Source organism: Tachysurus fulvidraco, chromosome 20 (genome assembly GCF_022655615.1).
Source record: "Tachysurus fulvidraco isolate hzauxx_2018 chromosome 20, HZAU_PFXX_2.0, whole genome shotgun sequence".
In the NCBI taxonomy this organism is placed as follows: Eukaryota; Metazoa; Chordata; class Actinopteri; order Siluriformes; family Bagridae; genus Tachysurus; species Tachysurus fulvidraco.
In genome coordinates, this window is record NC_062537.1 from 7,186,256 (window position 1) to 7,208,148 (window position 21,893).

Genomic DNA, 21,893 nt, shown 5'->3' on the forward strand with positions numbered 1-21,893 from the left:
CATGTAGGGAGATAATACGAAAGGGGAAGAATTAATAATATGTTTAATAATATGTTTAATTTATATAGCGCCTTTTCCAAGCTCAAGGACGCTATACAAGATACAGTATTTCAAGACAGATGACATATAGTGTAACATACATATCGCTGTGTGAGGTGCCGACCATCTGCGGATCCGTAATTTTCGGATCCGTTTTGAGCGTTGGATCCGTTAAAAAATTTTAACTTGTGCGACTACACCGCATCCGATATGCCGACCGGATGTGATGTATTCCAATGTTGTCCAATCAGGATCGTGTGCGCGAGGTGTTAAGAATTATTAAAAAGTATTAACATAATCTTTAGTAATTTTTAAACTTTATCCAAAACAATCTTTTTGTTTTAAATACAGTGTTATTGATATAAAAAAAAAGTAATAAATTATTAATATTTATATTGTGTTATAATATGTTATGATATGTATTATTTTTTATGTTGTTCCCATGTTTCCTCAAAAATTATTCGCGGTCTTTCTGGATTGCATTGACTGTTTGTACTCCTAACTTCATTCACCATGATAAATGCTAATTAAGTTTGCAAACATTTAGCCCATTTCGGTAACACGCTTCCATGCTTAATTTTTCCTGTAAGCATCTCTGTATGATTCAAGAGTTGGATCATAAAGTAACGGGTGTTCGGAGACCGCGAGAATCACGCTTCTCTCCCATGTTGACGTCTGCACGATCATATTGCACATTACGTGCGACTGTCACTAGGGGGTCAAATCCGACATTCGTGTCCGTTTGTCGTGTGCAGTGTGAAGGCGGCTATAGGATGAGAGATGAGACTGGCAGCCAGTGAAGATCAAATAATATAGGGGTGATGTGGGCAGATTTTTTATTGGAGGTTAACATTCTGGCAGCCGAGAGTTTTGTATGTACTGTAAACGTATGATTGAGTGAGCTGATAGACCAGAGAAGAGTGAATTGCAGTAATCGAGACGGGACGTAATCAGAGCATGTACTAATGTTTCGGCATCATTTCTGCAGATAAAAGGTCGCAGTTTGGCAATGCGTTGTAAATAAATTAAAAAAAGACGTTTTTAGAGGCTGCGAATATGGGCATCAAAGGATAGTGAGGAGTCAAATATGATACCTAAATTTCTAACAGTAGCTGAGGGGAAAATAGCATCCAGTAAATAGCATCCAATAGTAGAATCCAGATCTAAAGTCCACAGAGTTGTTTGTTATTAGAGATGGAGGACCAGTTATCAGAATGTCGGGTTTTACCCAGATTCAGGCTAAGAAAATTTGAGTGTAGCCATAGTTTTAACTCGCTAACACAACTGGAGACTGAGGATTTTACATTAACAGAATCTGGTTGACAGGCAGTATATAACTGAATATCATCAGCATACTGTAACAATGATAACTAAAACCATGTCGACGAATGATGTTGCCAAGCGGCTGAAATGTACAGAATTGTTGGTCTAATGAACAGAATTCTAAGAAAATAACTATAATAAAAAAATAATGATAATTAATATTTTTTTTATTATTGTTGTTGTTCTTATTGTTACTATTTAGCAGTAGCAAACAACACTGCTTTAAGATAAGATTAGAGATAAAACAGCCCTGGATCTCAAAAATTTCTGAATCCTCTCTACTAATCCCTAATGTTAAAACATAATGAATGAGAAACATTATTCATACATTCTAGGATTAGTGTTGTGAATATTTCAATTTAAAAATGTATTTATGTTACTTATTAGCAGTATCAATACAAGCAACAATCTCTGAATTGTACCCAAGTTACTAAATCACGAATCATATGAATTAATGGTGCTAAATCCTCAATTCATCATTAGAGTATTGTGACTCTGCCTCAGCCTATTCTTTGGATTTGTTTGCTTGCATATGGAAGTCCCATTTCTACTGCCTCTAGCCTGTCTTTATAGAAATCAATACACATAAAATACTTGGCACGCAGACAGCTACAATACTGGAACAGGACTAGACATCTTTGTGAGATTCACCTCAAATGTATTAGAGATTTCCAGATGAGAACGGATCCGTCTCACAGATGTATATGTGCTCTTCTGCCACTGCTCCCGTTAGGGATTGTTAGAGTGGATCACTAATCCGCATACTTAATTAATAATAAACTTTTTTCATATTAGCTGTTTAAAAAATCTTTTAATCGTTATTGTGGTTTCCTTCACACAAATCTCGCCGCCTTCTGGTGTGTGTGTGTGTGTGTGTGTGTGTGTGTGTGTGTGTGTGTGTGTGTGTGTGTGTGTGAGTGTGAGAGTGTGAGAGAGAGAGAGAGAGAGAGAGAGAGAGAGAGAGAGAGAGAGAGAGAGAGAGAGAGAGAGAGAGAGAGAGAATGCTTCTGTAAAATTAAGAACAGGTTGCAGTGCCATTTCCTTCCCCCAGGTGGAAGTCACTCCATGGGTTTATAAACTGCCTTTAAAACTATTGATCACAATCCCAGTGACTAGGGTGTGGCAACGCTGTGTGCCTCCAGTTTTGTGTTTCTGGGGTGAAAGGTGCTAGTGCGCTGGCCCAAAACCTGTGCTGGTTTGCTACATTGAAACTTAATAATACATATAAACTGTGTTTTCCATTGATAGTAATATTGCATAATAATAATGATAATAATAATAATAATAATAATAATAATAATAATAATAATAATAATAATAATAATAATAATAACAATGATAATAACAATAATTATTATCATTGTTATTATCATTATTATTATCATTATTATTATCATCATTATTATTATTATTATTATTATTATTATTATTATTATTATTATTATTATTATTGTTGTTGTTGTTGTTGTTGTTGTTTGGATTAACCCCAACCCTTTTATCTTAATAGGGGTTTATTTCTTTAAAGATGCTGGAACCCTAGTTTTTGTTTGGATCATTTGGATCATTTTGTCCAAGCATTCAAGGAGGTCTCTCTTCCCTCCATCATGGACATTCACGACATATCTGCAAAGCCAACAGCATTGTGGATGGCAGTTCTGTGTTTTCGTACGTAGCTATGGGTGTCTATGCACCAGGGCCTGGAGGAATGCTGTTTGTCAAAATGACAACAAAAGCCTCCTGACTTGAAGAAGCAATGAAATTGCTGAACCCCTAATTTAATTTGTGGGGATTCTTCTTCTTCTTCTTCTTCTTCTTCTTCTTCTTCTTCTTCTTCTTCTTCTTCTTCTTCTTCTTCTTCTTCTTCAATTATTTGAGTATGAATCCAGTTGTAGATAAATTAAACTGCTTTGGAAATGTATCTGCCCTGCGATGGGTTGGCATTCCGTCCAGGGTGTATCCTGCCTTGATGCCCGATAGGCACAGGCTCCCCGTTCGGTTAAGCGGTATAAAATGAATGAATGAATGGAAATGTACCTTTGCAAAATTCACATTTTAAATGTAGCATAAAACATGTACAAAAAAATCAGAAAACAGGTTTAATTAGGCATTTTGTGGATTAAAATTAGGGTATAAACATGAAAATTCCACCTAAGAAATATTGCCAAGCTAAAAACATCCTATCTTTAGCTGAGGCTGAGAAGCAAGTTCATGCATTCATGACCTCCAGGCTGGACTACTGTAATGCATTAATAGGTGATTGTCCTGCATCTTCAATAAATAGGCTACAGTTAGCCAAAAATTCAGCTGCCAGAGTTCTTACTAGTTCGAGAAAATATGGTCATTAGATTAGATTCCATGTATCTAACTAGTCTTCTAACACAATACAATCACGCTCTCTGAGATCACAAAACTCAGGACTTCTGGTAATTCACAGAATATCAAAATCTACTAAAGGTGGTAGATCATTTTTGTATTTAGCTCCCAAACTTTGGAATCTCCTTCCTTATAGTGTTCGGAGCTCAGACACACTTTCCCAGTTTAAATGTAGATTAAAAACTCTTTAGTCAGGTGTGACTCTTTAGTCAGACTTCCCATAATCTTGTGCTCTGATACATGCACATTATCATCTAGTGCTTGCGAATATTATGTACAGCAGCTACGCTAGTTCCTCTTCCCTCCTTCTCTCTTTCTACCTATCCCGAGGCATCCGGAAATTGTACCAGCTCCAATTTTCTTCCGTGTCATGGAGATTGTGGACCGTCACTGAGATGACCAAATGAGCATACTGAGACATCTAGAGATTTACCAGCTCCAGTTGGACCCTGCTTCATGAAATATTCGGACATACAAAGAGGAGATGCCAACTACATGTGGTCTTTGAGGACAACAACCTCCTCATTAATACAGCATTTGTTGGACTGTATACTTATAATCACACCCTCCAGTGTCACCCAAATGAGGATGGGTTCCCTTTTGAGTCTGGTTCCGCCCAAGGTTTCTTCCTTTACCATCAAAGGAGGTTTTTCCTTGCCACAGTCACCTCATTGTAATTTTACAATTGACATTGTCTCAAAGCAGCTTTACAGAACATAAACATAGAACAAAAGGTTATCATAAAGAATAATATAAAGATTAATATAACACAATAATACAATACAAAATATTCTAAGGAGGTGGTGACAAATTTACATATACAGCTCTAACTCATTACTGCTTGCATGGTTTCAAACCTGGAAAAGCATATAGAGGACAAGTAAGCCATGCAACTCACTCAGTTTGGGAGTCATGTTCATGGTTTTTCACACACACACACACACACACACACACACACACACACACACACACACACACACACACACACACACACACACACACACACACACACACACACACACACACACACACACACACACAAATATCTGGAAAAGGTAAAATATATTTCCTTTTAATCCTTTGGCTGAACACGAATTTGCCTTTAGGAACATTTAGCCACAAAAAAAAGCCAAGGTTCCCAAATTTGGTGTCAATCTACCAGTCTCATGTTCAAGAACATCTATAACTGGATGTTGTATGAAATACCCATACATGTGTTATGAGAGAGTGTTTTGGCCAGGCTCAGCCTATTGTATGAAATATGCATACATGTGTTATGAAGGACGTTTTGGCCAACCATTGCAAAATGGCTTTCAGCAAAATTTCGTACAATTTCAGATATGTCATATTTATTAAATTGTTGATTTTTTTTTATTGCGCTATGTACCTTGCTAAGAACTGGCCACTGGGGCAATATTTGCTGGAAGTCCTTTGAGTCTGATAATAACCAGTTGTAGTTAATATTATTGCTGTTTTAAATCTTTATAATAATAATAATAATAATAATAATAATAATAATAATAATAATAATAATAATAATAATAATAATAACGGATAAAAAAATATGCATCTATTTTGTTCATGATCTATTATGCAGATGAGATGTCAGTGCATCATGGTTCATTCAGCATTTTTGGGATATGTGATACACCATGTTCTTTCTTTGACCATCTTAAGACATGAATACAGATGCATAAATCATTTTTGATAAATAATTAGATAAAATATATTAACACTGAAAATAGGCAATACAAAGACTTTTTTTATCCAGTATCTCTTCTCTTTTACTGCTCTCTTTTCTCTCATAGTATTCTATAATATTTAAATAGATTTAAATACTATTTAAATATTATAGAATACTATGAGAGAATATTATAGAATACTATGAGAGAATAGAGAGCAGTAAAAGAGAAGAGATAGCTGTTTCTGGAGTAGTATGATGAAAGAGCTCTTGGCTCTGCTCCAGTGCTGATGAAAGCTGCTTAGACCCACAGTTGCCATGGAAACCAACCAGAGCAGCCAGTGAGAAAGAGAGAGCAGCAGGGCAGAGGGAAGGAGGGACAGAGCGAGACAGAAAGAGAGCTGTGATAGAAGAAGAGCAAGAACAGAAATGGATATACAAATTATAAGCCAATCTACATAATTACAGGCAAGCAGAAAGATATTTATATATATATACAAATATATATTTCATTTTTTTTCATTTTCAGATGAAACATATGCAATTGAATTGGGGGAATTTGGGTGAATGCTGAGAGAGAACAATAGACACGCTGATACGTTGCTGAGAAATATTAACATGGATGCCCAGTCGGACAACTGTGAGCCCCCACCATGCGATCCTCAGCCTTCAGGTAAAATACGTAAGGCTTTGAAGCTGTTCAGCAAACGCAAGCCAGGCAGTGGTGTAGCCAGTATCTTCTCTGTGCGTATAAAAGGTGAAGGTGAACTCAAATCACCCCCATCAAGAAGCAAAACCCTGGATGGATTAACAGAGATAGTGTCTCCAGAAGCAGAGGCAGAATCAGTGGACCTAGACCAGGAGGACAGACACAAAGATGATGCTACATTGGACAAGCCGACAAGCATGAAGAATAATCTTGAGTCAACCTCAACTAGACAATCCATCTCTTCTCTTACTTCTGCTAAATCACTGAGCTTCCTTAGCATGCTTCGGTGGAATCGGAAGGGAGGAGGGGGAGAAAGAGAGGCCCAAACTGAGTCTCACAGACCTGTGCAGCAAAGAAAAGGCCTTAAAAGTCTGTTTGGAAGTGTACATTGGCACAGAAAAGACAAAGCGGAGGGAGAAGAAGATTTAACTGGTCCTCCTCTCCTTGCCTCTCGTTCTAATAGTGTGGAAATAATGAAAGAAACCCTGACCCTGACTCCAAGACCTGAACGGCACTCTACAGATGAATCAGAGCTTGAACATCAACCCCCTTCAAAGGATGATAATGTCAGCCCTAGGGACACTAAGGTGAGTGGAGCTGCTAAAACATCAACTAATGACAGACTGAGCATGCTACTTGGAGATATATCATCTATATTGAGCTTGGACTCATTAGCAGGTGGTGATGATATTGTTGCTGATGTAGAAGCAGAATGGGTCAAAGTCAGTAGTCGTGTGGAGGTAAAAGATAGCACAGGTGAAGCTGTGAAAAAGGAGAAGGCTTTACAAGCTCCTATACAAACACTTTCTGATGCAGCTACCATTAACTCTATTTCCACTATACCCTCTTCCACAGCAAACCTTATTTCATTTTCTACACCAGCCGAACCCACGCCGAGCCCTACAACAAAACAAACACTTTCACCCCCATCTACTCCAAACATTGCTACTTCAACTAATATCATTTCCAATACATTTCCCCCTACATTTATTCCTACAACAGAAAATCTCCTAACTACTATATTTAGCCATGAATCTTCCACTATTCCATCACCCAACACCATACCTGTCCATATTACTGTACCTATGTCCCATCCAACAACACCAACCTTAACTATTCCACCTAAACACGTCACACCGAGTTCTCCACTTACTCCTGAGCCTTCACCTAAACCTTCCCCAATACTTTTCCCTGCCCATACCCCTTCTACTATTTCTAAATCTCCTATCTCACTCACAGAAAAAGCTCCAGAGCCTGCTGCTGCTTTTACCATCATAACTGAGCCCACTCATGCCCCAAATCCAACAACCACCCCTAATGCTGCTTCCACATCCATAACAAGGCCCATTAATTCCATAGCTCTGGATATTAAGCACAGTAGTGCTCCAGTAAACAAATATCCTCCATTCATCACATCAACCAAGCCTGTTCCAACTGCTCCACTGGTCAGACCCAAAATCGTAACTACATTTGGATTATCAACTAGCCGCAACACCGCACCTATCATCAAACCTGAGCCTAAGCAGTCTGCTCATCAAAATAAATCAGGTCCCTTACAGATTGAAAAAAATGGGTCAGGGTCAGTCATCAAGAAGGGTTTACTTTCAGATGATGGACCTCCTCATGCTGCTAAACCTTTGTTTGTAGCTAGAAATCAGCCAACTCTGGCAACTTCATCTGCTACCTCTGAATCCGCCCCACATAAGGCAGAACTTGCTCATACTCTACCTTCTGGGCATTCCCTGCTGCCAAATATGTCAAACACGCCTGCTCCAAACATTGCACCATGTTATGTGCCAAGAGGAGAAAAAGGAGAGGAAGATATGGCAAGCACAAAAGTTATACAAGACACCCAAAATGCTACTTCTTTCAAACCAGAAAAGAGGAACCTAATTATGAAGCCCACAACTCTCAGTAAGATCCCTGTGAGTGGTGTGGGGAAGTCAAAGCAGCACCACAAAAATGTCAAATCCAATAGTGATGAGAAACAGTGGAACCCCCCAACACCAGTGCATGATGAGGAAACACTTACTTCTCTCTCCCGGGAGAGCAGCAGCAAGGATGCCCTGAGTGACATCTCTACTGAATCAGGGTCCATTACTTCTGTCCTATCATACAGCAAGGAAGATATACTAGATTCAGCAACCAGCCTCACAATGGAGACAGTCAGCATACACAGGGAGTCCAAAATTCCCATCAAACATGGTTCTACTGCAACGTACCACTCATTGCAAGGGAAAACAGAGGTATCACGCTCCAAAATCCCTATATCTAAGGTTCCTGTCCGCCGGATTAGCAATAAGACTGGGCCCACTTCCACAGCTACTGCCCCACAAAAATAATGGACTGTTGTATGCGATATTGCTCTATTTAATACACTATTTAATTTACAACTGTTCAGAATCTTCTCATATTTGGACTTGGATCACTATGCTTTTTCACAGACTCTTGGATTAGATGTCCTGCTTGGAATAATACAGGATTTTTACTGTTATATTGATCTGACCTGCATATCTGTGTTTAAAACTCTGTATGTACTGGCTATTTCATTTCACATTGTACCACTATAAAAGGCAGAGACATTATAAATGTAACATTTATGAATTAAGAAAGCTGTGTGCCACCAAGGAGAGAGCTATGTAAACAGCAAGGCAGACATTGAAGCACAACAGCTCTTGCCTGAGGACTGTAGCTATGTACAGTAGACCTTGCTTGTTATTCACTCAAGGTATCATTTCATAATCCAAAAAATTTAAAAAGGAGTGTCAAGATTATGTGGTGTTTAACCTGGTCTGAACCATCATGAATTATAGGTGCTTTTTTCCTGTTTCTACACAGAATTTTCTAATGGAGTTTTTGGTAGCCTTTGTTACATGTATTTTGCAGATCTTTTGGTTCTTAACCTTTAAGTGAATATTGTTAATCCACACATTGTGTTTTTCTCTCTTGGAACTCTCCAGCTCACACAAAAGTGGCAAAATCTCTCTCTCCTTAATACTGTATCAGAAGGACAGGATGTCACAGAGTATGTAGCAGAATGCATGTCCTACTTTTGCACCACAGGAGCTGTTGTGTTAATTTTTTTTTCTCTACACACTTTATTCTTCTTACATGTTCTGAAAAACACACTGCCTGTAAGCAACATTTTAAGTACTAGTCAGTGAAGGACACTTTGCCTTATGGATCTGATTCCTGGGACTTACTGGATTGATTGTTGACTGGAGTGCAAACCAGGTAATATCTTTAATGAAGCCTTCAGTCAAGTCAGGATTAATAGATCGATTCAACAGTGTCAAATGCTTTGTGCATGAGTAGTAGAACATTTGTGTGTGTGTGTGTGTGTGTGTGTGTGTGTATATATATATATATATATATATATATATATATAAAATAAATGTTGTTCTGTTTTTCTGTTTCCTACATGATCAATAAAATGGAACTATATTTAATCCTATATGTTATTAGACATTACAAGTACAAAGTAAATAAGGATTGGATGGTGTAAGGGGTTGGGCAAAAAGAAGAACAATGTTAAGATTCTCAAAATACACTTTTTTTTTGTTTGTTTTACAATTAACAATTGATGAAAGGAGGAGCATCTTCACTGAAGCATAGATATATTCCGGAGGCAGGATCGCTGAGGCAGCCTGTCAAGGCCCAAATGTCAATGCATACTAAAAGATGCACCTATAACTCTAGTATTGTCACAATTGCTGTACACCAAGCAGTAGTGAAATACTATACAATATATAACAACTGAGTCTGATGACCGTCCTTGCACACAAAGGTCTGATTGTAGTCACAGGGCAAGCCAAAAAAAAATGTTGTTTTTCCAACAGCCAAATGAACAAAGATTTGATATAGACTCTGCAAAATCAAACAACTCATGTTCTTTCATGAAATGAAGATCAGATTTGTGAAGCTGGAAAAAGCATGCAGTGCTCAGATTACAAATGAGCAAGTGCCTGAGGTCTTTCAAATTGAAAGGGCTTTTTGATAGTATACCAGGACAGCTTTTCTGTCTTTACTTACTTAAGAGAACATCTGATATTGTTTTAAATCAATTCTTTGGAAGGTTAAAGTAGCCTTAGTTTTAGCTTAAGCCTAAACTCAATTCTCAATCTTTCACAACATTGTTTGCGATGGAATATCATTGATTAAAAAGTAAGACATGTTCAAAATTCAGAGTAGAATGGTTTATTGGAATTATACTTCCTCTTCAAACTGTGTACTGTTAGTACACATGGACTTGTAGTAATGGCTACCATAATTAAAATGACAGATATGACTGAAAGAAAAGTGAATAATCTGCCCATAAAATGTGATAATGATAATACAACATCATTCTTCATTAGCAATCTACAAATTTCAATGGTCTATATAGTTTGTAAAATCTAAAATCTAAAAGTTGTAAACCAAAAAACATCCAGTCAGCACTATTTCTGCAAGTGGAAGCACCTTGTTGATGAGTGAGGCTACTAAGTCATACTAACACTACTAAGTCATGAAACCACTCTTTAGAACTGTGGTGAGCAGGATAGCATATTAGAACACATAATGATACATTATAATTTCAAACTAATTTTCATACCAAAATTGCAGCTATGACACAAAAACAGACACAAAATGCACTTTATTTTAAACATAGTGAGGAGTGTTTGCAGACTGCTTATGAGCTTTAGTGTAGGTGCCGCCATCACAGTCTTTATAGTTTTTAGGAGTACATGAGTGTGAGTGTATGTATTTATACAGTGTAACAAAAGTATGTGGACTTTGTGAGTTTCTTTGACATCCCACTCCAAATCTGTGTAAAGTAAAATGTGTTTGGTCCCTGCTTTGTGGTTATAACAGCTTCCTCAATTCTGATAGGGCTTTCTACAAGATTTCTGAGTGTTTCCATCGAAATTTGTGCCCATTCAGTCAAGAGGGCGCTCTTGAAGTCAGGTCTCATAAAGTTCTCTGAAGAAGTTAAATGAATAACTGTTAATAGCTAAAATAGTAACAAATAATTTACAGGGTTGCTTACTCACAAAAATACTAACAAGGTGTGATGAAATGACACAAACAAATTAATTGCAAAATATGCAAAAAAAATTTTAAATAAAAAATAGAAAGTGTTTAGAAATCAGCATTACTTTTCCATTAATCTTTGGAATTTTTTCTTTGAAGATTTAATCAGACATTTAAGTTCTTTCATCGTATCCTAAAAACAGCCCAACATTCTATTTTGACAATGTTAAAAATGTAGTAGTGTCTGTCCATTTGAATGGTTGTCTAAATGATTGATAATGGAGCTGAAAACCAATCAGATTTATTACTGAATCACTGGCACATCTGAATTAAACCCAGATTTATTTATTTTTTTAACTATTAAAAAAAAAGGAAACTTTGCTATTGGTTATCCTAACTGGGAAGAAAAGGCAGGTATGTAGTTCCTTCTAAGGAAGTATTGATATTTAGCTTTGTGCCAAGGAATCATGGGTATTAATTGGGAAGTCCATTTCAGAAAGCATGAGCACTAAGCTTTACATCAGTGGTGTGTGCTCATTTAGGAGGAAGACCGTTTAAGGCCAGAGGTGTGTGCTCATTTCCCCCTACTCGAATTCTTTGTATTTATTTATCATTGTATTATTTATAGAGCAGATTTTTCTTTTTATTTCTGAGCATTAAACAGTCTGATCTTGTACAGAATTTTCTGTACTTCTGGGGAGAATGGAAACATTTTTCAGTCCATTTTTCAGTCATTCTTACTGTAGAATGGTGAATTTTATGCTATTTTTGCAGATAGATAAAGCTTTTCATAGATGGAGTAATAATTGCTTCCCTTTAGATCATGGCTGATTTATTCCTAGCTTGATGTAGACAGACACCAGTTTTCCAGAACACCAAACTTCCAAAGGTTATGCTTTTATAAAAGTAGTCACACTTATTGATTAAACATCTGTTTGCTCTTTACTGACTGCTGAGGAATTTCAGGATCTTCCCAATTAAATTACAACTGTACAAAAACTGTTTACATTGCCTAGACATTTGCAGATTTTTTTTAGGCTGAGCAGTAGACCTCAGGCATGTTACAGCATGTGACAGATAGGATGGGGTTTTTAATGAATTAATTGGAACACTCAGCCCGGACTTTTGGCCACGTGCCTTTTGTTTATTTTCCTCGTCTCATCCTTATTGTGTCATCGTGTCTTTTATATTTAAGTGAGCCGCGTTGCCGAGTGCAGCGCGGAATCATTAGTTACGTTTACCCTTTCGTCATGTCTAGTCGTTAAGTGTCGTCATTTGTATTGTTTCAGTTATCGTCTTTTGTCTTCATCATTTATTAAACCCCTTTCATTTGAAGCTATCCTGCATACGGGTCTGTCTCCTTCCGCCTGTGGTTGTGACACACACACACACACACACACACACACACACACACACACACACACACACACACACACACACACACACACACACACAAACAAACTTTAGTCATGTTTGCTGATCTTTTATTAAGCAATATAATGCAATGCATGTATATGGACAATTTTCCAAAAATAAGATCTTTAAATTCAAGTACAGTATGAAATAAACTGTTCATGTAAACTTTGGAGTTTATTATAGATTACATTCTAACTGATGAAAAACTACTTCATTTAATTATTGTAAAGAGTTTTAATTGTGTATAATATTAATTACAAAAATATAAAACATGCCATTATAAATTTTCAGTATATATGTCTAATGCACATACTGTTTGTTCAGCCTCCTTGCTTTTAACCCCTGGAAATATTATCCAAGTACCAAAATGTTTGGATAAAGTTGATTGTACATACACTAACATTTTGTACCTGCTAAAATCAAACCTCCAACTATATTCATGCCATCAAATGACTATGAAATAATAAAAAAAGTAAGTCACTCTCAATAAGGGCATCTGCTAAATGCCGAAAATGCCATAAACTATTTGATATGTTACTATAATTTTGCTTGCCAAATTACCTTAATCCTTATAGCAATAAAATTAGTTACAATGGTGACTATTTTTAACAAAAGAAACATTTCTATAGTGAGCCTTTACTTTGGCTGTTGCTGCTGCTAAAAGGGCTTCAACAATGACACAACAGGATCAGAATATTTTCTTCTATAATATTTATAATTTCTATCTTGTCCTTGTAATGATTAAGTTGGAAAGGTTATTAACTAAAGAAATTACAAAAAATAATGTGATATAAGATCTAATGAGAGCCTTGAATGCATTCACATAATATAGATCAATTCAAAGGAAGCATGTCTTTGGTTATATATATCCTTCCATTTTTTGACCTATATCCTGCTTCTGGTTTTCTATGAGCAACAAAAAAGAACCAAATTTAACTTGTGTATACTTAACTTGTTTAACTTGTGACAGACCTTGCTGGCATATGAAAATAAAACCCTAAGTATTAGCAAAAGCTTTAAAATTGTAACTCTTTTAAAATATGTTTGAAGGTTAGAAAAAGTAGCTAAAACAGAATAACGTAGCATATTCTCTGGTTAGTACACTCATACAAATTGAATAAATGAGAGCAAAAAACATTGGTGCCATGCAGAAAGGGGTTTCTGGAGCTGCTATCTGGAACAAAAATTCAAAAATGGGACAGCATACATGGGTTTAGGGGAAAAATCAGATTAGGCATTGATAACTTCAATTACAGCTGCTGAACAGAAAACAATATTTTTATACTATACTGTGATTCCCACACCAAAATATTATAATGTATATAATACCATGTATAAATCTGAGCTACAAAAAAGATTCCTCAAAAAGCAGAAAGTACTAGAATCCATTTTAAAGTCTGAGCCAAAGTATGATGGGTCACTGCAGAAAGCTGCTACTCAAACCAGAAAGTGTGAGTATCCTTCTGCTCCTGTTACTATCACATCCATCCAGATCCTCATAGCCTCTGGAGAAGGTGCTACCATGAAGTAAACGCGATCATGTGTCTTTATGCTGAATGTCAGTAAAGGGTTTGGACTCTGTGTGCATGTGTGTGAGAAATATGAAGAGAAAAATACCATTAGTAAGTTACATAAGAAAATAAAAGTTAAATTAATTGAAAAATCATGTACTTTCTTTAACACTGATATTTATGTAAATGTGTAAATTTCTGAAACTCACCTTATGTGCATTCTTAAGGTGATCATAATACACTTCCTTAATAGCTTGAAAGTAGATGACACCCTTTGTTTTTACTTCATGTTTATCTAAAGAGAAGAAATACCAGAAACAATATTTGAATAGAATTAACATTCAGATTATCCAAGATGAAGCTCATTAAAATAATGTAAAAAGAAAGTGTACAAATAATTTATCATATTCATATGAAATACATATAAGCTCATTTTGAGTGCACCACTTCCAACTATATTTAGGTTAATACTGCCCCCTAGTGCTGATGCACTAGGGGGAAGTATTAACTTAAATCACTACACTATATCTCACTCATTTTCTACCGCTTATCCGACACTACACTATATATATATATATATATATATATATATATATATATATATATATATATATATATATATATATATATATATATATATATATATATATATATAAAAGACACTACATGCATCATGATGTCATAGATATGATGACCTCACAATTCAAGTGTTGTTTCTTTTAATGCAGCTGTACCTGCATAGTATGCCAGGGTCCTGCGATTTCGGTCAAATACAAACCAGCGTTTTTTCCAGGTTTTGATTTTCCCCCCCATCTTGACTAGAAAGCCTCTGCATGTCTTGTCAGTAATAGCAAGGTGAAAACAGCTGTTGGGTTGATGACCTGCTGCCTCAATATGTCTCCGCAGGTCAAAGTCATCCCTCCTGACTGGCAGGTAACGTGTCAATGGACGAGACTGAGAAGACAAATGTCAAATAAATGCTGACATTAGGTGTGGGTTATTTGCTTCCATTTTTTAGCATCTGTGTTTGTTTCCATGCATACATTTCAACAACATAAAATGCATTTTCACTGTTATATGAATAATTTGAAAAAGACAACAATTTTAAGTGTTTAACTTTGAAATCCTAAAGTACTAAAATAGTATGTCATGTCTTGTAAATATGGTAAACTGAGTGCTAAATAACTATATTTAGTTATATTTATAGAACAGTTCATGACTTTCAATTAATCTGAAAATTATTCCCCATCCTGCCGAGGTAATCTGAAGTTGTGTGTTTTTAAATTGTGTAGGGGTACAAACAGAGAGTTAAATTCTGCAGTGGAATAGTTTTTAAATCTAAACTAGAACTACTAAATCAGTTGAAATCTCGTTCTGTTTGCATCTTGTGGGCAAGTCGTGGTCTAATGGTTAGAGAGTCTGACTCGTAATCCTAAAGGTTGTGGGTTCAAGTCTCGGGCCGGCCATGACTGAGGTGCCCTTGAGCAAGGCACCGAACCCCCCAACTGCTCCCCAGGTGCCGCAGCATAAATGGCTGCCCACTGCTCCGGGTGTGTGTTCATGGTGTGTGTGTTCACTGCTGTGTGTGTGCACTTTGGATGGGTCAAATGCAGAGAAGGAATTCTGAGTATGGTTCACCGTACCTAGCCGTATGTCACGCCACTTTCACTCTCATCATTGGCATCCAATTTTATATACCTAATCAAATTCCCATTGTCTCACCTGTGTTCTTTGCTTCTCCCGGAGCTTGACCTCCCTTTCTATAAGTTTCTGCCTTATGTTTGTCTCCTCTCTAAGTCGCCTTTCCAGTTCTTCTAGCCTCATCTTCTCCTCCTCTAGAGCCTGTTGACGCTGCTCCATTTCTCTCTCCTACAATGAAAGAAATACAAACAAAGACATGCATAAGTCTTGATGTGAGGACAGTGGGGTCTAAAATAAACACCTTTGAAACTGTGAAATCCTATTGTTTTTCTATTGGGCTAATATATCTTTGCTTTTTTATTAAGGGATGTGATAGCAATCAACCTGGGATGTCAATGGGGAAAAAAAAAAAATAAAAAAATTAAATATCACACACTGCAGCTATTATTCATTTCCATGAAAAATGCCAGTAATGAAGTTGACCATATTACATCACATTATTACACAGGAATGTACCTGAATTGAGAGACAGAAAAAAAGTTACTCCATTGGTAGGAGAAAAAAGTTTAGAGAATGATGACAAATGTTACCCTGTACTTCAAGAGTCTGGACTTCTCTGCCTGCAACTCTCTGAGCAGACACTCCATCTCCTCTATCTTAACCACATTAGATATTCTGGCACTGCTGACACCAAACACACAGACAAATTGTTTTTATTATCCTTGTGATGATCTTTCATCAACATATCAATTAATGTAGCTAATTAATTATATGCAAAATCTAACCATTACCCTTTTTAGTTTTTTTTAATAAGAAAGGTTTCTTAAGGTTCAGGAAGACAAAATCTTAATGTCCAAATATCAGTTTCAGATAATTCAAGTCCTTTGGACATTTGTCCCAGCATTTTCAATGAAGGGTTAAGATCCTATGAAAAAAACAGACATTACAGTAACAAACAGAAACTAACAGTAACTCTGGACATAGAGACAGGTCCTGGGAGTCGATGGGATTAATGCAATGTGACCATAACATTAAGAATCTGTTTACAATCTGTTTGTTAAAGGCAGTACTTGCTCGGTCTCCAAATCTCCATTTAGCCACACCATATTGGCTAATTTGATTGGAATGCAGTTTAAATTCCAGAAAAGCAGACAGAAAAAAAGGAAAAAAAACAACTACACAACTCTTGCTGTATCAAGAATTCCAGAAATTAAAGTAATTATAGAAAATTAAGTTAATGAGTATCTGAAATAACAATTTCACCTTGCTCTGACCATTAGGTGTGGACTAGAGGTCTTCACGGGTCTAAAGAAATGTACCCGACCCGAAGTGACCCGAATCACTTTTTACCCGAACCCGACGTGCATAATTTTATTTTTTTTTTAAGAAAGATCCAACCCGAGACAAACCAGAAAAAATTAGACCCAAGTCCGACCCGACCCGTTGGCAATTTTTTTTTAACCCGACTCTACACTAAAGTAACCGCTACAGCATGGATCAAAAATTGATTGACAGGTCTGTTTCAACGAAAATTAGCTTACCGCCCCCCACACGTCGCCAGCCACATGTCGCAAGCGGTCTTGGCAAAAAGAGGAGAGGTTGGAAAAGGACTCGAGTCGATGCACACACATGAGATACAGTAGTTTGGTCTTCTTGGGTCCGTTCGGTAAAAACACATTCATTTTAAATTACCCGAGACACGATGCTGCTATTATTAACCTGACCCATGTCCGAGGTACACGTGAAACTTTTAGACCCGAACCTGCTCGGTTTTCGGATCTAAGTGGACCCTTGAAGACCTATAGTGTGGACTCTACAAAACTGGTGAAAGTGTCCTCTGGTTTCTGGCACATAAACTAACACCTTTACGTCCTTTAAACTTGTTTGTCCAGTAAATCCCACAGATGCTAAATCAGATTGAGGTCTGAAAAATTTGAAAGCTAAGTCAAGACCTTGAACTCTGTCATGTTCCTTAAACTATTCCTGAACAATTTTTGCAGTGTAGCAGAGCACATTATACCAGAAGCCACTGCCATTGGGAATACTGTTGCCATAAAGGGGGTTTACTTCATCTTCAACAATGTTCACACTGATACTCTGATCATTCTGCAGGTACGCAGCCACATACAGTACATAGCAAGCTGTGATGCAGTGTCTTCTGACACCTTTCTATTATAGCCGGCAGTAACTTTTCCAGCATATTTTTGTGCTACAGTAGCTCATCTCTGGGATCAGACCATAAGGGTTAGGCTCCACCCAGAAGGGTTTGGCTCTGTGTACCCATGACCCTTAACCTGGTTCAATAGTTGTCTTTCCTTAGACCACTTTTGATAGATAATCTGACCAAGCCATCTAGCTAACAGTTTGACCTTTGTGGCTCAGATCCACATGCTTGCCATTTTTCCTGCTTCTACCATCAACTTTCAGAACTGTTCACTTTCTGCCTAATATATCCCAAACCGTAACAGGTGCCATTGTAACAAGATAATTTTGATATCTGTACAGCAAAATTTTTTTGTATTCAATGGGGTAGATTTTGTATTGAGTCAATTCTACCTGGAAATGTTGTCAGGAGAGCAGGCTGAGATGCTCGTCTCCAGGCTGTCTGAACTTTCCACACTGATGGTATCAAAGTTGGTAACATTGTCCACATGGTGAAAAGGGTTCAAATAGAAGTTTGACTCAAACACGGTCCTGCTGTTTATTTCACTCAACCTCTGCCTGCTGTCATTCAAATGCAGGTGATCAGCTGAAAGACAAAGAGACAAACATGGAAAGTTATGGCTTGAGACTTAAAGAAACACATGGGAATAGTGGAGTGAAAAGTGAAGTGCCTCACCCTTGAGTAGACAGCGAGTGTCTAGATCTCTTGGTGTGAGAGAGGGAGCATGAGGGGGCATACTACCACAGCTAGAACTCTGAGACATGGGCAGATGGGGCTACAGGATAGAAACAGTAGAAAAGAGTGTAACAAAACATATTATTCATGTTTAGCACAATATATGCGTTACTATATATATCTGTTAATCTGAGATCTGTTAATTTCATCGTAGGTACATCTAAATTGTGAGAGACAGAATAAAAGAAATCCAGAAAATCACATTGTATGATTGTTAAATAATTAATTTCAATTTTATTGCATGAAATAAGTATTTGATCACCTAACAACCAGCAAGAATTCTGGCTCTCACAGACCTTTTTGTCTTTAAGAAGCCCTCCTATCCTCCACTCATTACCTATATTAATTGCATCTGTTTTAACTCGTTACCTTTATAAAAGACACTTTTACACACACCTGATCAATCACAGCCTCTCCACTATGGGCAAGACCAAAGAGTTGTCTAAGGACACTAGGGACAAAATTGTAGATCTGCACAAGGCTGGGCTGGGCTACCGGACAATAGGCAAACTGCTTGGTGAGAAGGCAACAACTGTTGGTGCAATTATTAGAAAATGGAAGAAATTTAAGATGACTGATAATCTCCCTCGCACTGGGGCTCCATGCAAGATCTCGCCTCATGGAGTATCAATGATCCTGAGAAAGATGAGGGATCAGCCTAGAACTATACAAGAGGACCTGGTCAATGACCTGAAAAGAGCTGGGACAACAGTCTCAACGGTTACCATTAGTAACACTCTACACCAACATGGATTAAAATCCCTGCTCATGTCCAGGCCCGTCTGAAGTTTGCCAAAGACCATCTAGATGATCCAGAGGAGGCATGGGAGAAGGTCATGTGGTCAGATGAGACCAAAATAGAACTTTTTGGTATAAACTCGACTCGCCATGTTTGGAGGAAGAAGAAGGATGAACACCATCCAGACTGTAAAGCATGGGGGTGAAAACATCATGCTTTGGTGGTGCTTTTCTGCAAAGGGGACAGGACGACTGCAAAGTATTGAGGGGAGAATGGATGGGGCCATGTATCATGAGATTTTGGGCAACAACCTCCCTCCCTCAGTAAGAGCATTAAATATGGGTCATGGCTGGGTCTTCCAGCATGACAATGACCCCAATAACAGCCAAATTTACGGAGGGAGCTGAAACTACAGGAACTAAAGAACTACAGGAAATGACTGACCTCTGTAATTGTAAACAAAGGTTTTTGTACCAAATATTAAGTCCTATTTTTCTATTGTATCAAATACTTATTTCATGCAATAAAATGGAAATTAATTGTTTAAAAATCATACAATGTGATTTTCAGGATTTTCTTTCTTTGATTATGTGTCTCACAGTTGAGATGTACCGAAGATGAAATTTACAGATCTCTCCATTCTTTGTAAGTGGGAAAACTTGAAAAATCGACAGTGTATCAAATACTGTACTATGCTCCCACTGTGTGTGTGTGTGTGTGTATATATATATATATATATATATATATATATATATATATATATATATATATATATATATATATATATATATATACTGTGTCTGTGTATATATATATATAAAGATGTTGTAGCGTTTTAGGTCATTTAGATTTCATGTCCCAGGCACCCTAAACTTCGGCATCTACTCTTCAATCAATCGATGAGCAACCCAGTTTTACGATTTTATTCATGGCTACATTCCACAGTGTCTCACACACACAACTGGCTCCAGAATGCCTGGAGCCTACACAAGGACCAGATAACCCCATGCAGCTTCTCTGATTGAACTCATGGGGGCCCTCAATACAAAACACGCACACACACACACACACACACACACACACACACACACACACACACACACACACACACACACACACACACACACACACACACACACACACACAACACAATGAGACATTCCTTTTTACTAATAAAACCAGTAGATAAGATACTCTAAGATTCTTATTCTTGTAACCCTTTTGTAATGTTTCTTCTGTTAAGGCTTGCCTGACTTAAAATTATTTGCTCCTTACTTTCCTGACAAGGGTGTATTTTATTCATGTGTCAGAACACAACACTGTATTAACATCAGTTATACTCTAATTACTGATCCTGGCATGTTAATGTATACCTGTTCTATTGCTGTATGCCCCTTTAAGGTCTGGTGTCAGAAAGTATACAAAGTTATCGGTTTTTCACTTCCCTAATGAAAGTGCATTTTGTTTTGTGTTTCATTTTTGTTTCTTTGCCTTTATCAGAACACAATAGCGTAGTAACATCAGTTACACTTTGATTACTGATCTGCATATGTAATGTACCGCTGCCTTTATACCGTCATCCCCTGTCATGTTTAGTATCCAAACGACCACAAAATTACCGATTACTCATTTTTCAAACAATGGTGTATTTTATTTGAGCACGAAAGGCGCCATACCGTCTTAATACACCTTGGATAAAACTTTAAATTCATCTAAAAGTTTATAGCTAAACCACGCCCACAGACACCTGAAACAAAGGGAGTTTTTCCCTCTGAAATCTGGGCCATAGTATTGGCCATCTCCCCAAAGATGAAATGTCACAAACACCACCAATCCTTGGTCAGATTTTCGGAACAGCTTAGAGACGACTCCATCTTCCTTCATAGAACTTCTGGCAAACTCCACTTCCCAGAACCATCCTCAAGGAAGAACGTCTGATCCCACCCTAACTGACTCTTCAGAGATTTCTCTGTTGCATCCGGACTCTTGTGCAGCAAGCCAGTGCAAGTAACCGTTTCCTTTACCAACCAATTTAGATGCGCATTTTAAGTATGAACCTTGTATTGTGTCTTAAGGTGAATTTAAGTTTCTGTGAGGATTTCCCAGTTAGGGTGTGATTCATTTTTTAGTCTAAGCTTGATATTCCTTTCCTTCCTTTCTAATTTCAATTTCTTTTGTGTATTTTATTTTCATCTTTGTTTTCTCTATTTCTTTTGTTTGTTTGTGTAGTTAGTTTTATGTTGTGTTTGTCTCATTCATTAAACGCCATATTTTTGTTCCACAAGTGATTGTCTCTGAGTATCACTCACAAATGTAAGGTACCTGCAACATCTGGTCTATTAAGTTAATTTAATTTATATTACGGTATAAAGTAAAAGGGAAGTGCATCTTTCTAGGCCGGGAAGATAACATTATTTCCATTACCGTCAATTTCAACTTAGATTAAAATATTTAGGAGTCACTATAACACGTTATAATTACTTATAAATATTTAACTTGCTTCACGAGCCAAAATCGCTACAATGCTTACAAATGCATTTGCTAATGATCAC

General features: G+C 37.1%; 2 protein-coding genes across 5 annotated transcripts in view; one reads left to right on the forward strand and one right to left on the reverse strand.

Moving 5' to 3' along the window:
• Positions 1-5,791: 5,791 nt before the first annotated feature.
• Positions 5,792-9,474, forward strand: si:ch211-244c8.4 (APC membrane recruitment protein 2). The gene has a single exon (XM_027139413.2). The coding sequence runs from the start codon at positions 5,984-5,986 to the stop codon at positions 8,465-8,467; it is 2,484 nt and encodes an 827-aa protein (XP_026995214.1). The 5' UTR covers positions 5,792-5,983; the 3' UTR covers positions 8,468-9,474.
• Positions 9,475-12,602: 3,128 nt separating this feature from the next.
• Positions 12,603-21,893, reverse strand: part of phldb2a (pleckstrin homology-like domain, family B, member 2a) — a 47,278-nt gene continuing 37,987 nt past the window's right edge. For 3 of the 4 annotated variants that reach the window (XM_047805057.1, XM_027139641.2, XM_047805058.1), the window contains 7 exons: positions 18,543-18,642; positions 18,260-18,452; positions 16,294-16,387; positions 15,785-15,931; positions 14,797-15,016; positions 14,272-14,357; positions 12,603-14,129 (listed from right to left, as the gene is read on the reverse strand). In XM_047805057.1, the coding sequence (XP_047661013.1) occupies positions 13,989-14,129; positions 14,272-14,357; positions 14,797-15,016; positions 15,785-15,931; positions 16,294-16,387; positions 18,260-18,452; positions 18,543-18,642 (981 nt within the window). In that variant the 3' untranslated portion in view covers positions 12,603-13,988. The remainder of the gene's footprint in view (positions 14,130-14,271; positions 14,358-14,796; positions 15,017-15,784; positions 15,932-16,293; positions 16,388-18,259; positions 18,453-18,542; positions 18,643-21,893) is intronic. The other variant, XM_047805056.1, reaches the window with a different exon arrangement.